The 25,689-nt window shown below is 45.1% G+C and overlaps 1 protein-coding gene across 3 annotated transcripts in view; it reads left to right on the forward strand.

Moving 5' to 3' along the window:
- The first annotated feature begins 4,884 nt into the window (after window positions 1-4,884).
- Fbxw4 (F-box and WD repeat domain containing 4) overlaps window positions 4,885-25,689 on the forward strand; it is an 86,341-nt gene continuing 65,536 nt past the window's right edge. The window contains exons 1-2 of one of the 3 annotated variants that reach the window (XM_052712335.1): window positions 4,885-6,749; window positions 22,273-22,372. In XM_052712335.1, the coding sequence (XP_052568295.1) occupies window positions 5,842-6,749; window positions 22,273-22,372 (1,008 nt within the window). In that variant the 5' untranslated portion in view covers window positions 4,885-5,841. The remainder of the gene's footprint in view (window positions 6,750-22,272; window positions 22,373-25,689) is intronic. The other 2 variants (XM_052712337.1, XM_052712334.1) reach the window with 2 other exon arrangements.

Consider the following 25,689-nt stretch of genomic DNA (forward strand, 5'->3'; position numbering starts at 1 on the left):
GACATGCTGGCATCCCTCGGTGACAAAAAGGAGGCCGTCACGGACTGACTCACAGCAGTGGTGCTTTCCTGGCAAATTTCCTGAAGATGTTGAAGTTTTCTTTCCTTCCTTACAAAGTTGCATTTTCCCTACTGTCCTTCTGTCGATTACAGACACTGTGCACTTACATACATTTAAAGACATCTATATGATCTGATTTATATAAAATTAATGATTAAAAATGTGGGTTTTTTCACATCTGCAAAGTCAGAATTATATCTTGAAATAGTGCCTGCCTTTCTTTTCTCCCTTTCTTCCTTTTCTTTGTGGGGGAGGGTGTTTGAGACAGTTTCTCTGCGTAGCCTTGGCCGTCTTGGAACTTGAGCTGTTGACCAGGCTGTCCTCGAACTAACAGAGATCACCTACCTCCGCTTCCCAAGTGCTGGGATCAAAGTTGTGCACCACCACTGATGACTTCTTGCTTGCTTTCTCACAAGGTCTCACATAGTTCAGGTTGGCTTCAAACTCACTGTGTAGCTTAGGATGACCTTGAACTCCCGATTCAACTGCCTCTACTTTCCCAGGGCTGCACCTAAGTACAGGCGTCACCTCAAGCTGTCTGGTTTATGTGGTCTTGGGGGTGGAGCACAGGGTTTTGTGCATACTGGACAAGCGGTCTACCAAGTGACAGACATCCCTAGTCCTGGAATGGTGTTTGCAGACCCTGGAAAACAAAGGTTTGTAGTCCAACTGGTTCTTGTTTGTTTTCTGACACAGGGTTTCTCTGTGTAATCCAACTGTTAATCCAGACCATGAGACATCCCCCCGACCCTGCCCTCCATTTTCCCAGCAGTGCTATCGACTGAACCCCAGCCTCCTACATGTCACACAAGTATTCTCACACTGCATGAACACTCCCAGTTATAGCTGACTAGACATTTTAAATAGAGGTTTACTTACACTCACGATCTTCTTGCCTCAGCCTCCTGAGGGCTGGGATTATTGGCATGCACCACTATGGCTGGCCAGATGCCCTCAGTTTTAGTCACATGTCTTTGTTCTTTTTTTCCTTCAGAACCCTATCTGGACTATCATATTGTATTTATTCCAGTATGTCTCTTCTGGTCCCTGTTAGCTGGGACAGGCTCTGAGGCTTTCCTTATTTTTTTTATCATCTTAACATTTTGAGGGGATGCTGGTTAGGTATTTTGTAGACCTCTCGTCAGTTGGGAGCTGTATGGTGTTTCTTCGTTATTGGATGTAGTTCTGGAGAGGAAGGCTACAGAGGTACCTACGGTCTGGTTTTCCTTTGATTTCTGCAGTGCTGACAATGGAGCCCCGCCTTGTGTTTAGGTGAACACTCTGCCACTGAGTTGCCCTGCGCCCCTCCCTGCCTTAATGTTGTCCACTATTAACTGACTTGTTGACTGCCCTTCACCCCGCTACTGAAGCCGCACCTCAGTACAGTGGCTCCTGTCCTTCCTACACTGCATTCTCTGGAGGGAAGTCAGCATGTAGGTTACCCCAGGAGTGGGGAGCTGTGCTCTCTCTCTTAGAGGGAAAGATCTATAAAGACATTTGGAATTCTTCTGTATGGGAGAGCAGTAAAATAAACTTCTAAACATTAATGAACTCAGAGCCCCGAGTTCAATCTCTGTTACACACAAACCTACAAAAACCAATTTAATTATTATTTTACATTTAGATGTAAATACTTTTTTGGTCTTTTTTCTTAAAATATGACTATTGGCTGGGCGGTGGTGGCGCATGCCTTTAATCCCAACACTCGGGAGGCAGAGCCAGAGAGATCTCTGTGAGTTCGAGGCCAGCCTGGTCTACAGAGTGAGATCCAGGACAATCAAAGCTACACAGAGAAACCCTGTCCCGTAAAACCAAAAAAAAGCAAAACAAGTAAAAACAACAAAAACTGCCAAACAATGACGGCCACAAAGAAACACATTCTGGCCCTGACCTAACTTTCAAATCTCCAAACTCCTTGTCACATGGTGCTCACGATGATGCCATTTTTCTCTTTAAAGAGTGTATTGACTTTCTTAAAGTTGATACATGCTTACAGGGAAAAAAATCAAGTAGCATAGAAAGTCTAAAGATAAAATTCAAAATTTGTATCACCAGGAAATAACCATCATGAGCATTTTTCTTAAACACTCCCTTTAGCATATATACACAGAGATACATTTATTTTAATGGTTCACACAGAGCCTTGATATGACTCAGTGGGTAAAGGTGCCTGCCTCCAAGCATGATGGACAACCGGAGTTCAATCCCTGGGACCCATGTGGTAGGACAGAACTGACTCCTGCAAATTGTCCTCTGACCTTCACACATGTACTGTGCCATTCATGACTCCCCCAATCAAATAAGCAAGGAAAAAGTTCATGTAATACATACTAAATGTATAAGTGTTTAAGGATATTTGTGCCTGTGTGTGGGTGCATGTGACGTGGCTGTGTGTAGAGGTCAGAGGGACAGCCTTCGGAATCAACTATCTCTTGCTGCCATGTGGGTCTCTGGGATCCAATTCAGGTCATCAGGATTGGAGGTAGGAGGTAGGCAACTTTATCCACTAAGAAATCTCATCAGCCCATTGTTACTAAATTTAAGGAAGAAAATGAAGTGGGAACACAAGGAAGGAGCTGCCAAACTTTAGTTCAATGTCCTTTGGCAAGAACATATTCGTTCCTATAGATGCCTTTAAAGTGTTGAGGGTTTAAGCCCCCAATCCCAGCACTCAGGAGGCAGAGGCAGGTGGATCTCTGTGAGTTCCAGGACAGCCTGGGCTACACAGAGAAACTGTCTCAAAAAACCATGGTGGGGCAGGGGGAGGAAGACACAGGACACTATATCAATACACAGAAAGTTCCTGTGGCAGTGGCTGACCGTGTTCAACACATGAAGTTATTACTGTCACAGGGAAATGACAGTATGTGTGGAGGGCAGAGAACACCCTGGGGAGTCAATTCTCTCCATGTGTGTCCTTGAGGTGGGACTCAGGTTTACAAGCTTGGAGGCAAGTGCCCCTACCCACCGAGCTACCTGGCCAGTCCTAGACATCAATTCTAACTCAAGTAGTTCATCTGATTTGTATGTGGTATTTTGGTTAATTAGTTAATTAAGAGCTTAGGATATAGCACAGTAGCAGAATACCGCTTATCATGTGTGAGGCCCTGGGTTTAATCCCTGGTTCTAAAACAAAACCAAACACTTTTATTTATTTACTGACAAGGTAGCCGAGGCTGGATTCAAACTCTCCAAATCTGCCTCCACCTCCAGAGTACTGGGATTACTAGGTGTGTAGTACCACACCTGGCTGGCAACTTGATTTATGTGTCTGTGTGCACATGTCCCTGTGTGTGTGTGTGTGTGTGTGTGTGTGTGTGTGTGTGTGTGTGTGTACACAGGTGTGGAGGCCAGAGGTCAATGTCAGATGGCTTCCTCAATTGCTCTCTACTTCATTTTGGAGAAAGGCTCTCTCGCTGGATCTAAAGCTTGCAGATTTGGCTGGTCATTAGGTCCCAGAGAGCCTCATGTTTCTGCCTACATAGTGCTGGGATTATAGGGGTTGGGGGTCACACTCGGGTCTACACTGTAGTGAGTGAGCCCTCTTTAGCCTCTGCGATCTGATACTTTTAAAGGACAGTTTAGTTTGTCATCCGTGAAGGCAATATGGGTAATTGGTAAGATGTACTCATTTAACTGTGTATTTTCATCCTGTTGTTTCACTGGGTTAGTTAGACAAAAAAAAATTTGCCTCTAAGTCTTCCGTGAAACACTAGGAACAACCACCATGGATGAACTATACTATATGTGAACAACAGCTTAAAATTACTTAAACTTAAATAGGGTCCTGAGACCACACATTACATTCAGCTCTGTCTTCTTGTCAGAGCAGCTCATAGCACCAAATGCAGCAAAATGTTGACCTAATGACATCATCACTTCAGTCTGCAATGCCCCTGCCTTAACACACTGCTGTCTAACAGCATCACCCCTGAGACTACGCCAATTTAGTGAAATGATCTCTAAAGACGGTCTAAAGTCTTTGATTGTATTGAAATGTGCCTTGGACCACTTCATTTACCTACCAGACAGTAACATGCCCAAATGTTCTTTTTAACCATGGCCTTGGGTTGGGAAACTGTTCTCTGCACAAAGCCTTTGGTTCATTTTTTTTTTTTTAAAGGGATGTGTGCATGTGTGTTTTTTTTGTAACAGGATTTGACCTGTAACTATCACTGAGAATTTTCTTAGAGGAGTTCAAAGCATTTTACAGGGATCATCTCATTTATCCTTCGAAAGTAAAGCAGAGGCATTTATCTCTGCTACGGACTGAGAACACTAAAAGGCCAAGAGAGGCGGGGTTTTTGTTGTTGTTTTGTTAAGATCAAAAAGTAATTCTAGGGCAAAGCCAGATTCGGGTCTGACCTTGTTACATGATGCTTCTGCAGCCCTGTAGTTCAGCAAAGGGGCTTACCTTGTTCTCCCCTTGGCTATGCTTAGGTTTTTCAATGATTTTCAGAATTAATGTCTCATCCATTCCGGCTCCTTAAAAATGGCTATTAAGATGTCAGCACAAAAGAAAATTCTCCAGTCATTCTTATATGGATTTTTGGGTTGTTTTAAAGACATAGAGTCTTACTATGGACCCTTGGCTGGCATGGAATTTACTCTGCATACCAGGCTGGCTTTACAATTGTGATTTTACTGCCTCCCGAAGTGCTGGCATTACAGGTGTGTGCCACCACACCTTGTTTCTTTCACAGATTTCAGGAAGAGAGACACTCATCTTCCTCTGCTCATCTTTTTTTTTTTTTTTTTTTTTTTTTTTCTTGTCTCAGGATGTAGCCCTGGCTAGCCTGAGCTCACAGAGATCTGCCTGCCTCTGGCTCCCCAGGGCTGGATTATAAGCATGATCCACCAAGCCTGGCTCTTCCAGATCTTATTATGCAGCCAAGTGCTGTTTAACAGAGAAAGAACACGAACCACAAATATGACATGCATACAGTTTTGAGTTTTCTAACAATTACACTAAATATGCTGAATTCATTCCAGTATGTCCAAATTACTAACAATATGTAACAGAAAATTATGTAAGCTACTTCATTCCTTTTCTTGTCTAGCTTTTTAAAATCAGCTGTGTATTTTGCTTATGCCTATATCATACTCAAATCTGGAGAAAGTGCCCTTCACACACAGAAGCCACAGGTGATTAAAGTGGACCAACACAGACCATGTTGGACAGCATAGGTCTATACTTCCAAAGCCTTCCAGATTGGTTCAAGTGGATCTAGTGGTGGTACGGGAAGTGGATCGGATGTAATCTTGGAGAATCAACTTGCCCTGTGTGACGGCTACTGACTTAGGTCAGCTATGTCTGATGTGCTGCTTGGTTTGGGAGCTATGGACTCTGGGAGCCATGGACTCAGGGTTTAGCAGGCTGTTTTCACCTCCCCAGATATTGTCTAATTATACGGGTACAATGGCAGATCTTGGTTCATATCCTTTGTGAGACCAATGACAATGGAACTTTGCAACTTATGGGTTGCAGTTTTATGAGTCTGGTTTGTGGCTTGTGGAAAGAAGGCATCACCTGGGGAAAAGGATGCTCCCAGAACCAAAAGGCCAAGCAAGGAGGTGCCTCTTGGGGGGCAGAGGTTCCGCTTAGATGGTTCCCGAAGCCACAGGCTCCTCTTGTACCTTAGGATGGGGACCTTTTTTTTTTTTCAATTTGGACAGGATCTTTCTCTGTAGGCCAGGCGGGCCTTGAACTCATGGCCACCCTCACGCCAAGGTTACAGACGTGAGCCACCAAGCTTGGTTCCTCGTTAGAGTCTCGAAGACATGTGCTTCAACCAGATGTTCCTGGTGCTCCAGAAGATGGGGATGTCAGCGCTCAAGTTGGGGTTCGCACCCCGAAATGCAGGCGCGAGGGGCGGGTCCCGGCTTCGGCCCGCGCCGCCCCATGTGACCCGGTCCGACATGGTGTCGCCTCCTCTCGAGGAGGCGGCGGCGGCGGCGGCGGCGGCGTCTTCGGCTCGGCTGCGTGTCGAGCCGGCCCCGCGGCCGCTCATGGGCAGCCAGGGCCGCTCGGGTGCCCCCGGGAACCGCGGGCCCAGGGAAGGCGAGGGCGGGGAGGCGAGGGAACCGCAGGAGGCGAGGGTCGCGCGGGGAAAGCGAGGGAAGGGGAAGGGGAAAGCGGGCACCGGGCACGGCGGAAGAGGAAGCGGGGCGGAAGGGAAGCCGGGCCTGCAGCGGGCGAGGACGGCAGCGGGGCCGGAGGCTGCGGCGGGGCCGGGGCGGGAAGCCGAGGAAGGCGGAGGCGTGGAGGAAGGGCCGGGAAGCCCGGGGAAGCGGGATGAGGGGAGCGCAGGGCCCGGGAAGGAGGAGGAGGAGGAGGAACGGAGGGTCGGGCCCGGGCGGCGGGAGGACGGCAGCCTGGAGAGAGCACGGGAGCGTGGGTGTCGGGCGTGGGGCGGCATCCCGGGGCCCCGGACGGCCATGGCGGCGGCCGCCGAGGAGGCGGCGGCGGCGGCTGCGGAGCCGGCCGCACGTCCGGCCGCGGGGCCCGCGCTCTGGCGCCTGCCGGAGGAGCTGCTGCTGCTCATCTGCTCCTACCTCGACATGCCGGCCCTCGGGCGCCTGGCCCAGGTGTGCCGCTGGCTGCGGCGCTTCACCAGCTGCGACCTGCTCTGGCGCCGGATAGCCCGGGCCTCGCTCAACTCCGGCTTCACGCGGCTCGGCACCGACCTGTAAGCGCCCGCTCGTCCGCCCGCTCCCCGCCCCGGGCCGGCCAGCGTCCTGGGAAAGGGCGGGGCGCCGAGGCCTGGTCGGCTCGGGGCCGTGTGGCACCCGAAATACCGAAGCCCAGATTCACTCCATTCCCCCCACCCCCAGGTCCCTCCCCAGCACCCTCGGGGAATCCCGGTGTCACCCCTCTTCAAGAGTTCCCCCACCCGAGGAAGCGTCCGGAGGGCATCTCTCAGTCAGCGCCCTCCCCCGTGGGCGGCTACTCACAATTAGCCATCCTAAAACACTCTTCAGCCCTCGTGAGTTGTGGCTTTTCCTAAATTTTTGACTCTCTGGGTTCCTCAGCTCAGAACAACTAGGTAGGTCTGTGTCCTGTGCGTCAGGCCTTGAAGGACGACGCCTGCTGGTTCTCGGACCCAGGCCCACTAGGTGGTCTTTCAACGTGTTTTTGTGGCCTTTCATCCTGCCCACTCTCTCCGAGGTTGTTAGGCTTCAGGGCTCAGCTAAAGTCAAATATGCAGAAAAGGGCTCGGATCCTTAAAAAAAAGCTTTTAGTCCCACTGTCAACATATTTTAGGACTTGATTCAGGCAGAAGGACCCACAAAAGATGTCTGCTTGAGGCAACAAGTTGGAGCTGATGTAGGCTGTATCCAAGATCCTGCAGTTTGACCTAGTAGTGTCTGAGACCTGTGAATGCAAAAACATTCCTGAAACACTTAGGTTGTTAAACGGGAAGGGGAGAGCATCCACGGGGGAGAGGTGAGGATAAAAGCTTTCAGATTGCAGCCTGCCCTTGCTCAATTGTAATACAGGAGGATAACACCCCCCCTTTTTTGCATAAGAAATCATTTCTACACAACTTTGTCCATTTAAAAAGTTTTTCAGTTGCACATCCCCGTAATTGCCAACCTGCCCTTGCTCCCTTACCCATCCTAACAGAAGAGTGCTTAATGCATAATGTAATGGATTGTGAAGTGCCATCACATGCCACACCGTCTTGAATTAGTTCCTTAGAATAAAAATCTCAAGCTAGGCATTATTGAACAAAGGTTTTGATATGCAAAGGTATTGGATCAAGTCTTGGTATACCAGCAAAGAATGAGTGAACCAATTTGATGTGAGAATTAAAACAAAACCCAGAAACCTTTGCAACTTCAGTAGCTGAGTGAGAGTACCCAAAGCTGTGTTACTTTGTATCTCTCATCACTGGCCAGGATAAATATTTTGCCATGTGTTGGTTTCACCTGTGAGAGTGTCTCTTTCTACTCTGTTACTGGGGTCTTGGTGTTTTTGTTATAAATTTGGAATTTTTCTGGGTCATAAATGTTTGGCTCTAGTCTGTCATCTTTGATATATTTTCCAGTCAATTTTTTATTCTATTGTTTTTATTAGAACTTTTATACTTCATTAGAATCTGCCAATTTTGTAATTTTTTTCTCCTCCCCCTTAACCTGAGAAATTTCTAATTCTTCCATAGACCTGACAAATTTGATTGCCAACTGATTTTCTTATAACTTGATTTTTTAAAATGGCATTTTCATCAGTAACACTTGTTTTGGTGCAAGGAGAGAAATTCTTTTACTATATTTTTCTTTAAATAGCTGCTTAGTTATTGCTACACCAGTTGTTAAGCGTCTCTTTCACTTTGGGAAGCTTACATTGCTGTATACTAAGTGTACACACACACACACACACACACACACACACACACACACACACGTTTGTGTATTCAGTTTATATCTGAACTCTCACTTTCTTCTCCTGGTGTAGTCTCCCATTTCCATAACATTTTAAATGTGTTGCTCCATGATAGAGTGTAGTATCTGCTAGGGTTATATTATAATTGCTGGGTTGAAATGTCAGTGTATTACTACTCCACTGATACTCAGTTTATGACCAAAACCACTCTATGCCTTTTTAAGGATTCTTGTGCTCACTGTAAAGTTAACATCTAATTTTTATTTATCATTTATTACTGGTTTGTTCCTGTGTGTTTGTATTTCATGGGTTTTGTGTTTGCTGAAAGGGCACTCTCTTCTCCTGCCCTCTACTGTAGTAAGTTCTACCCCCCCCCCATTGTCTCGTTTGACTCACTCCTTCTATTCTAGTACAGTTTGCCAAATGGTATTTATTATGGCTTTACTATTATTAGATATGTGCGTTTTAATTTTGTGTGTATGTGTCCAAGCATGAAGCATTGTCTTTCCAGAGAGGTTGTTTTGCTGTGGCACTTGATAAAGAGCAGGGTCACTGCTCTGTTTTTGGTTTGAGAGGGAGAAATTATGCCTGTTACAGCAGGTGGAGAGCATTTACCAGTGTGACCTGCTTCTGGACAGCTGCAAAGACTTAATAAACCACCAGGAGAGGTAGTTGTCATCCCTGAAGAGATAAGGTATGTACCCCAATTCACTCAGCGCGTCCTAAGTGCAGAACATAGCTCCCTGTATAACCTGGGCTGTTATTCATGCTTTGGACTAATTCACTGCAGACTGGATAAGCAAGTATGTCTTTATAAGCACAGTACAAAACTTCGACTTTCTCAGAAGACACATAATCTCACTGGCTTTGAGTTTTATCTCCTTAAAGACTAGGGATGGCATTGCTCAGTAAAATGGGGCCAACCAGCTATGATTGTGTCCAGTGCTCGAGAGCCTTTCCTAAGCTGGTTTTTTTAACTGCTTGCCTCCCCTGTATTCTGCCTATGTCAGAAGTGGACATGGTTTGATTGGGAACTGCTGCCTGATGATAGGAAACACACACAAACACACACACAACATCCAGGTTCTCTCACCTGCCCTGAATGTTTTCACAAGCGTGACAGCAGAACCTGTGGGCTTAGGGACTGCACTTGCTGCTTAAGGGCCTTCTGAGTTTTAGAAACACTAACTGCTAAGGTTTACTGACCTTCCGGCCCAGGGCCAGCCCTGTTCAGTTTAGCTTTCCTAACTGATCATAGCTTTGTTGAGTAAGATGAACTGCTTGGGCTCCTTGTCATTTGTGAATGGTCTTATTCTTGTGCTTGAAGGCATTTGAGCCACTTACAAACCACAAACAAATAATCTGCTTCCCTTTAGGCCTCTTGCCAGGGAACACTAAGAAGTATCCTAAGTGGGCTTCTTTTTTCTTCTCCCCCCTTTTTTTAGGAAACAAAAAGTAGTTTGAATTAGTCATCTGATTTCAAATAAGTTTTATTTGAAAGCTTTATGAAGCCTAGGGGAATAGAAATATCTTGGTTATAAGAGTAAAAATCAAGGCAGTGTTTCATATAGAGATCTTTTGAGTAAAGAATGGGGTGGGCACTAACCCAATTCAGTGTGTAAGAACAAAGCAGTGGACTCCAGCTCTGTCCATATATGATGCCTGCCGTGTGCAAGAAGCACGCTGTGCTGGGGAGGAACAGAAGGGCTGTCTCTAAATTCTAATATGGATAATTAGTAGGAGCAAAGAAAGGGGGACTCTGCATAGAAACCGTTTAAATAGTACTTGCAGTCTCCATGGTCAGGAAAGCTTACTTGACCCCTTCTTTATTGCAGTGTTACATATTTTCAGGTGGGAATTTCCTTTTAAGTATCCTATGGACAGTTACTTGCCTGGGCTTACATTAGCCCTGGATAGATTGCCTGGAATTAACAATAGGGGTTTCAGGAGTAGCTAGAGCTTCTGAGGTGTTTGCCCTGGCATGCAGGCTCATTCCTTTGACGGTCCTGCAGCCTTGCAGCCCTTTGAGGCTGGAGGACGAGGGTATCTATTTCAGTGATGATTAACATCCAGAGTGGTGAGATAGACACAGATAAGCAGAGTGTGTTTGTTTGTTTTAAAATGATTGCACCTAAGAGCTCCCCCCCACCCCCCGCCCCCGGAAAAAAAAAGCATGAAGTTTCCTTTCCTAACTGAATGGAGAGGGCATTGCTGACTGGTCTTTAAGGCCTAAACTGTGATTTTTAGGAAACAATTAGCAACTCAAAAGTATCCCAGGCTTTCTTCTTATCCCTCTGCCTTACCTGTGAGGAGTCAGCCTCTCCTTAGCTGCTCAGAGGTTTCCTATAGGGCTGTGTTATCTTAGTTGATTTAGAAAGGCCTTTAAAAATTGTATGTGTTTTTAAATATGATGTATGTGGGTGTGTGCACATGAATGTAGGTGCCTGGGGAGGGAGGTCATCGACATTGAATCCCTGGTGCTGAGGGTGCTGGGACTGGAGTCAGGTCTGCTGGAAGAGCTGTAAGCGCTCTTAACCACTGAGCCATCTCTCCAGCCCCAGGCCTTATTTTTTTTTTTTTTTAAATGGTTTCTGAGTTAATAAAAGGAGGGTTCAGTTTACATGCTCACAGTAAATACACCTGCAGAAGCAGGAAATGGTCTGGTGCAGGCACTACCTTCAGAGGCAGACTGGAAGAGAGGAGGCCTCCAAGGCTGCAGGGATGAAGTACTCCCTGCCTTTCCTAGTCACCTGGCCTTTGAACCATAGGGGTGACTTGTTTAACGTTGGAGGCAGAATCCTAGAGAAAGCCAGACTCCACAGTCTGCAGTGAGTTCATTTGGAAATCTAGATCCTTCATCTGAGTCAAGTTTGGGTTGAGCTTCTGAAGTCCAGGGGTGGCAGAATTACTGAGGAAGCATACACGTTTTTAAATGATTACTTTTGAGTTGTTGACATAGAAAAGACTCTCCTTTGTATGAAGTCTTACCCTTAACTCTAGGTTGACCTTGGCGTTGGATTAGTTTCTGGTCCTGACTCCTAACCATGGAGCAGGGAGAAGTTCAAGTTGACTTTCTTTGAGGCAGGTTCTGGTAAATCTTAAAAATTAACGTGAGAAGAAATAAAGGGGGAAAATGGATTATGAGTTTCGGAGGAAAAGTTGACTCCTCTACCCCCATCTACAGAAACTGATTGTTGAGAAACTCTCTGGTGTACCCTGTAAGATGAGGTGGACAAGAGAGGACTTGGATCACTTCCGAGGGAGTCTGCCTGTTCTGCCAGTCTTGTTCAGGTCGATGGGCTCTGGGTGGAATGCCACAGAGGCAAGATGGGGAGCCTAGTGAAGAGCGGCCACGTGAACCCCGGCTCCCGGGAGCACTCATCTAAACTGAGGAGGAGACGATCTGGAAAAAGAATTGACCCCTTGTTGGAGGGTTGGCTGCCTTGGCTCAACTGAGTCAGTTCTTCATTTTCTTCAGACTCTCCACATCGCCCTCCCTGGAAGAACGGGCCACCCAATGGGCCCTTGCCTGCCCCTCTCTAGCCTACAATTAATTGCCCACACATTCTTCCTTGTTCTCTTTCTTTTTTGGTATTTGACATGAGCTCAAATTGCTGAGAGAGGTGGCAACTGTGAAATGAAGACAGGGCTTGGAGACACCTTAAAAATACATGTGACGGCCATTAAATGACAAGAGCAGACTGCCAGGCCTTTCAAAACATCACCGTGTCTGTTGACTTTCCAGTCCTTGTTCACAGCACCAAATTGGAGGTCAAAGAATCATAGGAGTTAGAGATGGGAAAGACATGTGGGGTCAGCTAGTTCATCCCTCGGCCCTCTCCTGCCCCTTACTCCCAATCATTCCTTACATGATATTTTCTCGCTCAGCTCTTGTACAGTTTTCACGGTCTTCACTCAGCCCCAGCCATCACCTTTGGGGAATGATGTTGGAGGTTCTGTTCAGCTTCTCCGTGGTGAAGAGAGATATTGCCTCTGCCCCCGTTGACATTCATGAACTCTGTTGGTGGTCTCAGCTGAAATCCTGAAGGCTCGCTAAATATCTCTCTGTTGCTTGGTAATGGGGCTTTCCCGATAGAGCATTAGTATGTGATGTCACCAGCAAAGAGGAGTCCCTGCTGAATTAAGTCCTACATTTTTGCTTTTTAAATCTCTTGACCTGAAGGGAATTAGATATATGGACTGGGAATAGATGGCCAGTAATAATGGAAGTATATTAAACTGGAGTTTGATAAGAAATGTAATGTAGAAATTGGTGGATTTGCTAGGCACAGTGGTGCATGCCTTTAATCCCAGCACTTGGGAGACAGAGGCAGGTGGATGGATCTTTGTGAGTTTGAGGCCAGCCTGGTGTGCATAGAGAGTTCCAGGACAACCAGAGATCTTGTCTCAAAAAGCCAAAAAAAATAAAAAATAAGAGAAAAAAGAAGAGAAAAGAAAAAAGAAAGGAAAGAAAAGAAAGAAGAAAGAAGAGAAAAGAAAAAGAATTGGTGGGTGGGGCCGCCGAGATGGCCCAGGGGGTGAAGATGCTTGCTGCCGGGCCCAGTGGCCTGAGTTTGAGTCTCTGGAACCCATATGGTGGAAGCGGAACCAACTCACCTAAGTTGTTCTCTGACCTCGACGTGTATACCATGGCAGTGTGCAGCCACACACGTTCCCCCTTCCCTCGCTTCCCCAGCCCCTCTCCTCCACCAAATGTAATTAAATGTTTTTGGATTAAATAAACATGAAAAATACTGGACCTGTCAAGCAGTAAGGCGCTGTTTTGGGAAATACAGGTTAGGGAAGAAGGAATGCTGCCTCACTGAGGCGAAGGTTCACTTTCAGCCGAATAGAGAGCAGCTGAGTTGGAGGTAGGCATCTGGAAAGGAAACACTGTTGCCTTTGTGGTTCCTTTACTTGAACAGATTTCAACAGTTACTTATTTATTTGTATATGCGCGTATGTGTGTGGGTGTGCGTGCCACGGGCACCTGTGGAGGTCAGAGGACGACCTATGGTTTTCTCCTCTGCCGTGAGGGTTCCAAGGATTGAACTCAGGTTGTCGGGTTTGGTGGCAAGTGTCCTTATTCGCTGAGCCACTTGGCAGCCCTCCCCTTTGCTTTAAGGGGTCAGGGAGAGAGAAGTCATGCTCATTGGCTCCGTGGTTTGGAAAGGGAAGAGTCGTTTTTAGAGGCCTCTTTGGAGGGCTATCCCGAACCCCGCCTTCTTGTTCCAGCAGCTGTTGGGAGCAGTCCGAAGGGGGTATTATGTTTCTTCTGGTAACTCTGCCAAGAATGAGAGGAAATCCACAATCTGTGGGGTTTGGGGGTGGGGTGGGGATAGGGTGGCAGGTGATGGGACAGGGAAATTAAATTGTTTTATAGTAAATACGTTGAGATACTTTTCCTGGAGAGCAGTTTTACTGAAAGGAACAGTGTATTTCCCCTGTTCATGAACTTAATGAGTTCCTTTCTTTAGAAAAAAGGAAATAGTTTTCAGTACTTTTTCTTTCTTGTAGTTCTAGCTTTGACCTCCTAGTTCTTGGGTTTCCTTTAGAAAGTCTGTACTGAAAAGATGCATCGGGAGATTCAGACGCCGGTGGTGTGTGCTCAGGACAGTGTACTATGGGGAGTGAAAGGCTGTGGGGAGAGCCTTTCACACAGCCCTTATCCTGCCTACAGTCTGACTTTGTCATAGCAGCCTAGACACTGGAGACGGGAAACTGGCCGGTGCTGTATGTATGGTTCACACTCTCTCTCCATCCCTTTGTCCAGGCTAGTGGGACACTAGGGATTTTAAAGTCTGGGTACTTTGAGTGATTAATATGGAACACAGTTTTAAGATTAAAAACAATAAAAAAGTAATCCTGGGAAGCAGAGTGGTGTAATTATTCCTCACATTTCAGACGGGGAGTCCAGGGAAAAGAAGGCAAGCGAACAAAGTATAACTAAGTCAGCCTGTGCCTAATTCATGACTCAGAGGGGAGGCTTGTCCACACACACACACACACACACACACACACACACACACACACACACACAAATGGCAGCTTTTCTTTACTGTTGTTTATTCTCAGAAAAGTGCTAGATCAGCCTTTCTGAAAGTTGCATTGTAGGAGCCATGGAAAACTAATTCCGTAATCAAATGAATGTGGGAAATGCTCTGTGCCACACCCCCTCTTGGGGATCACAATGCCCATTGGTAAATTAAAGGCATTGAGAAGTCCTATAATAGAGGAACCTGCTTAATTTTGTTTTATCCTTCATTGTCCAATATATTTGAACATAAAAACTTTTTTCCTGCTTAATGTCTGTTAACATTTTGCTGAGCACACACTGGACAGGTGCCTTGCAAGTTACAGAACCTGACCAGGGAGAGAAGAGACAGATGTGAGCATGGCTCACATTCTAAGCTTACACAGTGAAGGACAGGGGTTAGGTCCAGTGCTCCTGAAACTGCTGTGGATGGCTTTGACTTTAGCATAGAATTTGGATATTTATGTTGAATTCTTTTTTCTTTTTCTTTTGTCTTTTTTTTTTCCTTTCCCAAGACAGGGTTTCTCTGTATAACAGCCCTGGCTGTCCTGGAACTTACTCTGTAGACCAGGCTGGCCTTGAACTCACAGAGATCTGTTTGCCTCAGCCTCCCGAGTGCTGGTATTAAAGATGTGTACCACCACTTCCAGGCCTCATGTTAAATTCTTAAAGATGTCATATATTACATATATATTGCTAGGAAGAGCTTAAAATATTTTTTAGATTTATTCTTTATGTGTAAGAATGTTTTGCTTGCATGTATGTATGTATGTGTACTGCATCCGTATCTGGTACCTGCAGAGAGAGGAAGAGTTGTCAGAACCCCTGGAACTGGAGTTAGGGACAGTTGTGAGTCACCATGTGGGTGTTGGGAACTGAACCTGTGTCCTCTGCAAGAACAAGTGTTTTTGGTTTTTCGAGACAAGGTTTCTCTGTGTAGTTTTGGTGACTGTCCTGGATCTCGCTCTGTAGACCAGGCTGGCCTTGAACTCAGAGATCCGCCTGGCTCTGCCTCCTGAGTACTAGGATTAAAGGCGTGCGCCACCGCCCAGCAAGAACAAGTGCTCTTAATTGCTGCTGTCTCCTCAGCCCCAGGAAGAGCTCTTGAACCTACAGGTTTTGTTGGAAGTGAGACTTGCCTAAGGGAGAACCATACTTTTGAGAACTTCCTTCCTTCCTTCCTTCCTTCCTTCCTTCCTTCCTTCCTTCCTTCCTTCCCTCCCTCCCTCCCTCCCTTCCATTTTGAGATAAGGTCTTGCTATGTCAATTAGACTGGGGAGGAAAAATCAGGCTGATCTCTGAGCTCAGCCAGACTAACCTGCTCAGTGAGACCCAGGCCAGTGAGAGCTGAAAAGGCAAGATGGGCTGGGTGTGGTGGCACAAACTTTGCATTTTAGCAGGGGAAGGTGGAGGGATGGGTAAGGAGAAGCAGGTGAATCTCTGTGAGTTCGAGGCTAGCCTGGTTTACCTACCTGGTCTGGTGGGGAAGGCAGTGGTGAATTTGACTAGACTCTTGAAGAGACAGGTGCAAGCTGGTCCTGCTGGTGCTGGCGATCTAGATGGGGTGCTTCCTAAGTTCTTTTTCTACTCATGATCCCCTTTTGCCTGTTAATATATAACCCTGGGTATAAAAGTATATAAAATAGGTATATAAAGAAAAAGTTCATTGATATTAAGTCATAATGAAACGTACTCTAAAACAATTCTTTGTAATATATGACTCTCATTTATTGAACACGAAATACATCATAATGAGATGGATTTTGCAGAAAGAGTCAGGTGGGGGCTGAATATTTGATGCTGCGGCATGTAGAGCATCTTCAGTGTTTTCCAAGCTGCGTGTCATCTGAGACCCCAGCTTTGCCTCAGTTTGTAATACAAAATGGCAAAAGTGTATTTAGGACCATTTTAGAAATTGTTGGAAATTCTACCATTGCCCCAAGCTAGAATCCACTTGATGATTGTGTATATGTATTCATGTGGATGTATATACATGCGTGTGTGAGTGCATTTTTGTGTGTATGTGGACATGTGTGTGAGTGTGGGTGTTCCCAGTGTGCATATGGAGGCCAGAGGTCGACACTGGCTATCTTCTTTTCTCTCTCTTCACCCTGTTTTTGAGAGAGGATCTTCCCTGAACCTAGTGTCGGAGCTGGACTGGCTGTCCTTAAGCCCCTGGGATCCACTTGTCTCAGTTAAAGCCCTGGCTAAGGTTTTATGTGGGTTCTAGGGAACCTGATCTTAATTCTTGAGTTTGCACAGCAAATACTTTATCTGCTAAACCGCCCCACCCATGTGCTGGCAGTATGGATACTTCCCCACGCCCACTCCTGTATGGGTCTGGAGGTCTGAACTCAGGTCCTCATGCTTGTGTGTCAAGAATTTTGCCAACTAAGCCATCGTCTCCCTAGCCCACTTAATGATTTTTTTTTTAAAATGAAACTTGCCAGGCAGTGGTGGTGCATGCCTTTAATCCCAGCACTCAGGAGGTAGAAGCAGGCAGATCTCTGAGTTTGAGGCCAGGCTGGTCTACATAGCGAGTTCCAGGACAGCCAGGGCTACACAGAGAAACCTTGTCTTGAAAAACCAAAAGAAAAGAAGAGAAAAGAAAAAAAAGAAACTCAGGTTGGCAACTCAAACAGCAAATTTAAAAGTCAAGTATTCTAACACAATGCAATCCAAAGATACTTACATACTGAGGAATGATGGTAGAAAAATATTTTGTTTTTGTTTTCTGTATTTAAACCATTATGTTTCTGTAAGAGCAGAAAACTGTATATACAGCAAAAATAGTGCAGTTCATAACATGCAGTAGTCTTCCGTTTGAGCCAAGATGCTCCAGGCAGCAATGGTTGGTATTGCTGCTGTGACATGAAGGCATGCCCAGTCCAGAGATCACATGCTGTATTCAGACCAAGGCTGCAGTGAAGTCACACAATGCAACATGGACGAACTGTCAGAATCCCTCCTGATTCATCATGCACGTGACTTGGGATTAGTTTGTGTTTGTCCCACATTTAGAAGGCTCAGTGCCTGTGAGTGGCCTTGTTCCACATTTGTTCCTTCTTCCCAAGTTCCAAAAGATCAGCCTTGCCTTCAGTAGGCGGTGCTTCAAGATGGGATGAGGATGAGAGGGATCCGTGTTCTGGGAGTTTTCTGATCCTGGAGATTCTGTAGACTTCGGATCTTACACACACACATACCTACTCATGCACACATACATGCACATTCACACACACACATACATGCATACACGCATACTCAAACACACACACATCTCCCTCCAGCCATTATTCTTCAGACTAGGTTTGCTTATTTGGGGGGAGTGAGATTGGAGAGGGGAAATAAAAGGTCTGTAAGACAAGTTGCTAAATGGTCTTAATAATAACCCCCCTCCCAGCCAGGTATTGGGGTTTAAGCTGAAAGATCAGAGAAACAGAACAAGCCGCAGCCAACCTCACCTCGAGAACTCCTCAGCTGATCCTGTTTCCTCAGACTGAGTCCTCACTGGAATGGATCTCAGCTGAACTGCTTAACAGCCTCTAGTTCCTGGTCCTCATGCCTTATATACCTCTCTGCTTCCTGCCATCACTTCCTGGGATTAAAGGCATGTGTCCTTCCCAAGCAAGACAAGAGATCTCAAGTGCTGGGATTAAAGGCATGTGCCACCACTCCGGCTCTGTTCCCAGTATGGCCTTGAACTCAAAGAGATCCAGATGGATCTCTGCCTCCCAAGTGCTGGGATTAAAGGCGTGCACCACCATCCTCTAGGGGAGAGAGTAGAAGCAGGCAGAAGAAAAGTGCCTGACAAGACAGAGGCTGGTGTGCCATGGAAAACTATAAAGGCCACTGGCTAACCATTTCTCCAGTTACTGATATAAAGTGAGGGTGCTCCTCTCAAAGAACACGATCAGTGCCCTATAAGTAAATCTCCCCATGGCTGTTAAAGCAAGGAAACATCTCTAACATGGCCCACGGGCATGGCTGAACGGCCATTTTCCCAGCCCTCCTCCTCTTGCCTCAGGCTCCTTTTTCCACTTGCTCCCCTCCACCTCAGCTTTCAGGCACTTAGTCATCTTTAGAGTTTCACTGAATTCCTGGATGCATGAACTATTTTAAACAAAAACAATACAACAGCCGGGTGGTGGTGGCAAACGCCTTTGATTCCAGCACTCAGGAGGCAGAGCCAGGTGGATCTCTGTGAGTTCGAGGGCAGCCTGGTCCACAGAGAGAGATCCAGGACAGGCACCAAAGCTACACAGAGAAACCTTGTCTCAAAAAAACCAAAAAATAAAATAAAACAACAACAAAAAAATACAACATGCACCCATTGTAAGCTACCTGGCCCCTTAAAATCTTGGCAAGTGAGTCCAGAGGAGCAGAAATGATCAAGGACATTATCTACAATGACCTTTGTGGTTGATATATATTGTGTACTCTAATAAACTTATCTGGGGTCAGAGAACAGAGCAACCACTAGATTAGACATAGAGGCCAGAAAATGGTGGCGCAAACAAGGCAAATCTCTGTGAGTTCGAGGCCAGCCTGATCTACAGAGCAAGTTCCAGGACAGGCTCCAAAGCTACACAGAGAAACCCTGTCTCGAAAAACCAAACCAAAACAAACTTGTTCACATCCTAAAGCACCATTAATATACATCTTCCAATCTGTTATCTATGGAAACAATTTTATATGGTAATTTTTCCTTAGTCTTACAGTTGTCATTGAGTATTGTACAACAGCTATTTCCATCTTTGGAGTCTTCACACTTGTTGTTTCTAGTGGTTGTACATGGTCTGTTCCGTGGTGTTAGTGTGCTCTTCCCTCCTACAGGCAAACATTTGGGCCGTTTCCAGCTCAGACATTGTAAAATGTATTTTTCATTTGAGTTACTTGTTTGTAATACAATGCTCATGGTGGAAATTCAAGATCAGAACACAGTACCAGCAATGTGTAACCAAACCTAAGTGCTTATAAAGTCAAAGGCTTGTCAGGTTTTCCCACTTAATAGATGTGAGGCAGTATTTAATAATTGTTTTAAGGTATGTTTCTGTAAACTAGTATTCAGGAATGCTTTTCTCAGTGTTTCTTTGTGTGAATCCCATGTGACTGTTCTTAGGCTGTGTGGGACATGGATAACTGGATGCTAGAGATGGGTGTTTTGGTAGATTTTTATCAATTCCCTAAAAATTGTACAGATGAAAGAAATTTGTGTTTACAATGTTAATTTCCCTGACTCTGTTGTTTACCTTTGAATTTCTTTTTCCCACCTCTGTTAGCATTTCAAGATTAATAGAATCAACTTACACACTTTATAATTCATACATTTTGTTTCTGCTTTTCTTTGGAGTGTGAGTGTATTTCATTTTCTTCTGCCTAAACTATCTTAAATGTATCCCCCCCCTTTTTTTTTGAGATGAGATGAGACAAGATCTTGCATATAGGTGCGACTGACCTGGAACGCACTGCATGATCCAGGCCACCTTTGAACTCACAATAAATCCTCCTGCCTTTTGAGTGTTAAGATCATAGGCTTATGTTATCATGTCCAACTCAACTTCCTTTTTTTTGAATTTACTATATTGTAGTATGAAATGGCCATCTAAATTAGTTTTTTTTTTTTTTTTTTTTTTTTTTTTTGCTTTTGCTTTATCGGTACATATTCAGTTTTGTTAACAGCATCATTTATTTTTATTTTTTCCTTTATACTAAGGATTAAACCCAGAGCCTTACAAATGCGCATATATTCTACTGCTGAGATGCCCCTCGACCTATGTCCACTGCACTGCGTCCAAGTGCTTAGAACTTCAAGGGACATTTTTTTCTTTTTTAAATATTACATTGTAGAAGAATAGGGAAAATATATAAAAGCACAAATATCTCATGATTAAATAAGATATTAACCTAGAGGAAGCTGAGTGAAAGGCAAATGGAAGAAGGGACCCTTGATGAGGATTGGGAGGACTCATTTTCATACTGTTAACCTCCTATGCTATGTGTCTCTGTGTTTTTTAAAATTCAGTCCTATACGTTCATGACTTTACAGATCAGAAGGATTATTCTGTACAAATAAGTAAGGCCAGAGCTTGAAATGGATTAGACATCTTTCTGCTTGCCCAAGCTGTCTTTTCAATAGGTGTTGGTTAGGCTCTGGAAACAGACTTTTGTTTGTTGGCTTTTAGTAATAGGTGGTATATATGAAGGTGTAAGTAGAGACAGAGAGAAATGTGTGTGTCTCTCCTTTGGTCAGTGAATTCCTAGTCAGATCTAGTAGTTTCCACTGTGTGTTCCAAGCAGTGTACCTTATGCGGTCAAGTGTTTGAAGCCATGGAGACACACATAGGCAGGCACCTCAAATGGAACTCTCAGATTCTTGCCCAGGATTTCAAAATTCTGGCTAAAAGTGTCCTCTCAAAAGGCCTTTGAACTCTTCCCCATCTTCACACCCCGAACTATGCCACTTTTCCTGGTGGTGTGCACCCCTGTCTCTTACTGTACCCTCTTCATCCAAACGTCCATTACTCAGTCAACATTTTTTAAATGAGAAGTTTAAAACATGGAAAAGAATTGTACACTGAACATTGGTTCCCAGCACCCACATGGTGGCTTACAGCTGTTCATATCTCCAGTTCCGGGGATCTCACGTTCCCTTTGGTCTTTTCAGGCACCAGATATGAACATGGTACACCTATATGAAGGCAGGCAGGCAGGCAAGACCACTCATACTCATAAAAACATAAAATAACCCCCTGCCAGACCTTTTGCTACAATGGCTGTGCCATTTTTTTTTCTCTCCCATCATTAAATAGAAAACTCTTATTGGTCCTTTAAAGATGTATGAACATAGAGGCTAAGCATGGTGGTACTTGCCTGTAATCCCATCCCTTGGGGCTGAGGGAGACTGAATCAAGGCTAACTTAAGCGTAAAGAGAGAAATATTTCTTCATTTGCATACTTGTTATGTTCTTCATTTTGATGGCATAGTTTTTAATTTTGATAAGTCTAATTTATTAGCTTTTTTCTTTTATGTTTTTGCTGTGTCCTACGAAAACTTTGCCTACCCCCCCCCACCAGATAGATAAGTGTCATTTTCCCCAAATAGATGCGTTTATATAGTTTATTCTAATAGCTTTACATTTTAGATTTTGTGTTTAGGTTTATTATATTTAAACTTTTCCTGTTTGGTGTGAGGTAGGAGTAAGGCAGGTTTCATCTTTTTCATATGGATATCTAGGAGTTTCAGTACTTGAAAATTTAAAAAAAAATTTATTATTATTTCACCCTCTTAGTGCAGTAGGCAGTATGTCAGGCTCATGTACTATCGTGTGTGTGTGTGTGTGTGTGTGTGTGTGTGTGTGTGTGTGTGTGTGTGTTCTCACAGTGTGAATGTGGGCAGGTGCATACATGACGTGTGGAGGTCAGAGGACAACTTCTGGGAGTCAGTTCTCTTCCTCTACCACAGGGATCAAACTCAAGTTAGAAGGCTTTTGTGGCAAGTGCTTCTTACCTGTGGAGCTGTCTCATCGGCTCTAGCACTCTTTTGCATGTTTTTCACTAGATTGTTTTGACATCACCATAGACACTTGTAGTAGTTTTAGGATAGACTTTTCTGCTTGGATTTCTTGACCAGCAAGTATGGAGGTAGGAGTTATTACTTCTGATCCCATAATCCCTTAAACCTATATTTGGTTCTATTCTGGATGTTCCCAAGGCCTGACTCAGTCAGTCACAGAATCTTCTCCCACTAGCAATGAGTTATAGTGATTGAGGTCTTTGTTCTGTTTGGACCTAGGATGACCAGCATTCCAGTAAAGGACCGAGTGAAGGTGTCTCAGAACTGGAGACTGGGGCGCTGCCGAGAGGGGATTCTGCTGAAGTGGAGATGTAGGCAAGTAGCTTCTTGATTTTCTTTCTTCTTTCTTTCCTTCTTTCTTTCTTTCTATCTTTCTTTCTTTCTTTTTTTTAAGACTTATTTGTTTTTATTTTATGTGTATAAATTTTTTGTTTGTTGTAGCTGGAGAGTTTTCTCTCCAGGTCCCGCCAAGCCCCAGCAGTCCGACAGCCCACTTCTAAAATAAACACACAGATGCTTATATTATTTAAACTGTTTGGCCTAATGGCTCAGGCTTCTAGCTATCTAGTTCTTACATCTTTTTTTTTTTTTTTTTTTTTTTTTTTTTTTTTTTTTTTTTGGTTTTTCGAGACAGGGTTTCTCTGTGTAGCTTTGTGCCTTTCCTGGAACTCACTTGGTAGCCCAGGCTGGCCTCGAACTCACAGAGATCCGCCTGGCTCTGCCTCCCGAGTGCTGGGATTAAAGGCGTGCGCCACCACCGCCCGGCTAGTTCTTACATCTTAAGTTAATCCATTTCTATAAATCTATACCTTGCCACGTGGCTTGTGGCTTACCGGCATCTTCACATGCTGCTTGTCATGGCAGTGGCTGGCAGTGTCTCCCTCTGCCTTCCTGTTCTCCCAGTTCTCCTCTCTGTTAGTCCCGCCTATACTTCCTGCCTGGCTAATGGCTATTTATTGACCAATCAGAGCAACACATTTGACATACAGACCATCACACAGCAGTTTGTTTTTGTTTTTTTGAGACAGGGTTTCTCTGTGTAGTCCTTGCTGTCCTGGAACTAATTCTGTAGACCAGGCTGGCCTTGAACTTCGAGATTCACCTGCCTCTGCCTCCCGAGGGAATTCACCATCTTCTGCCTCCTGAGTGCTGGGATTAATAGGCATGAGCCACTATGCCCTCTCAGTTACAGTTGTTATTTTTAAAATGTTATCTCTAGGGAGTTAATTCTCCTCTTGGGTTCTATTAAACTCTTCTTCATTGAGTTTTATTTTGGGGTGCAGGCAGGGTTGTGGTCATGATGCTGGACTCAAAACCAGGACCTAGTCCATGTTTGGCAGGTGCTTCACAACTGAGCTACACTTCTAGTTCCATTTTTTCTAATTTAGTAGAAGGCAAATAGGAGATCGGAAGATGCTCCAGAGGAAAGCCTGACAACCCGAGTTTATTCCCCGAGATCTACATGGAGAGAAGCAACTCTTGAAAGTTAGCGTCTGAACTCTATATGCGTGCTCCATGGCGTACATGTGCATGCTTTTGTACACATACAAAGTAAAGAAAGAAAATGTAATTTTTTTTAAAAGGCAAAATGGGATATTAGAGATATGTGAATTAGGACTTAGAAAAAGTGCCAGTGTGTATATGTGGTGTGTATTTATGTGTGTGAGTATGAAAAATAGTGCTTGGAGGCCAAGAGAGGACGTTAGGTTCCCTGCTCTGTCACTCTCCATCATAATCCCTGGAGATAGGGTCTCTGGATCTAGAGCTAGGCTAGTAGCTGTCAGGTCTCAGTGATCCTCCTGTCTCCACTCCTCACCCCACAGTGCTAGCTGACTCTTTACACAGGTGCCGGAAATTTGAAATCAGTCCTTCGTGCTTGTACAGAAGTGCTTTCAACAGTGAGCTTTCTCCTTAGCCCAGCGCCATACAGTTTTGATGATTGTTACAGCACACTGAAGCCTCATCAGTGTCAAAGCACTTCATGATTTTTATTTGGCTGGCACCTTACCCAAAAAGTGCTTCTTGGTTGAGTTCAGAGGATTGGGAGCTTTGTGACTTTTCATTCTGACTGACCCATCCCTGTGCTGATAGATAAGGTACACCTCTGCCTTTGGTGACTGTCTTAGTGGTTGATCTATTGCTGTGAAGAGACACCATGACTAAAGCAACTCTTATAAAAGAAAGCATTTAATTGGGGACTTGCTTACAGTTTTAGAGAGTTAGTCCATGATCATCATGGCTGGAAGCAGATAGGCATGGCACTAGATCAGTAGCTGAGAGCTTTACATGCTGATCCACAGGCAGCAGGCAAGAGACAGGGGTGGGGTGGGGTGGGGTGAGGGAGAGAGGGAGAGAGGGAGAGAGAGAGAAGGGGAGGAGAAGGGAGGGGAAGGGAGGGGAGGGGAGAGAAGAGGAGAGGAGAGGAGAGGAGAGGAGAGGAGAGGAGAGGAGAGGAGAGGAGAGGAGAGGAGAGGAGAGGAGAGGAGAGGAGAGGAGAGGGAGACTGGGGCTGGGGCTGGGCTGGGCTTTTGAAACTTCAAAGCCTATTCCCAGTGACACACTTCCTCCAGCAAGGCCACACCTACTCCAGCAAGGCCACACCTACTCCAGCAAGGCCACACCTACTCCAACAAGGCCACACCTACTCCAGCAAGGCCACACCTACTCCAGCAAGGCCACACCTACTCCAGCAAGGCCACACCTCCTGATCTTTCTAATCCTTCTCAAACAGTTTCACTCCCTGGTGACTAAACATTCTAATGTATGAGCGTGTGGGGGGACCATTCTCATTCACACCACCGTAATGACCCTTTGTCTTGCTTGTGCTGTTTCTACTGGTTTGGCTGATGTCAGTTTTTGTGAATTATGTGGTGGTATTATGATAAAGAAGGTATGAAAGAGAAAGATGGATTTTTATGATGAAAGGCTTTACCTTCCAATTTCCCCCTTTACCTGGTGTGGTTTTCTTAAAAAGCAGGATCTCCTTTGTAGCCCAGGCTGACCTCGAGCTTGCCATGCTTGTGCTTCAGCTCCTTAGTGCAGGATCACACTGCCATCACACCCGTCATTTGTGCCTAACATCAAAGAGTAATTTCTCTATCAAGTTCTTGTTCCTGGCGTTGTCAGTTAGGGCATTAATTTAAGGCAGTCTGGCAAATAAACACAGAACAGTTACCAGGTTGCCCCAGGATTTTTCACTGTTCACCTGGCATGAACCTGGTTTCTTGTCCTAGGTAAATGACTGTTCACCACATGGTTGTAAGTACATGAATTCTAGCCCTCTCTGTTTGCTGCCCATTTGAACGTGCTACATAATTGTGAAAAAGATGTTGAAGAGGATTGTGAATGATAAGAATGCAGACATATACATACACTTTACACATGTTCTATGTAATATATGCACACTCTTGTAAAAACTGCACAAGCAGAAACTCAGTTACTACAAAGTCCAAGCTGCATTTAATGGCCCGGCAAGTCAATTTGCAGAACTTTTCCACATTCCCATGACGCTTGTTTTAAGGAGACTGGGAAAGAAACACAGCCCGGTTTGCTCAGACAGGCTTGGCAGTGGGCTATGGTGTCTGTCCACGGCGATGAGTCAGCTTTCCCTTTGATTTTTTGAGACTTGGTAGCTCC

Source organism: Peromyscus californicus, unplaced genomic scaffold (genome assembly GCF_007827085.1).
Source record: "Peromyscus californicus insignis strain IS unplaced genomic scaffold, ASM782708v3 Scaffold_4__1_contigs__length_199733344, whole genome shotgun sequence".
In the NCBI taxonomy this organism is placed as follows: Eukaryota; Metazoa; Chordata; class Mammalia; order Rodentia; family Cricetidae; genus Peromyscus; species Peromyscus californicus.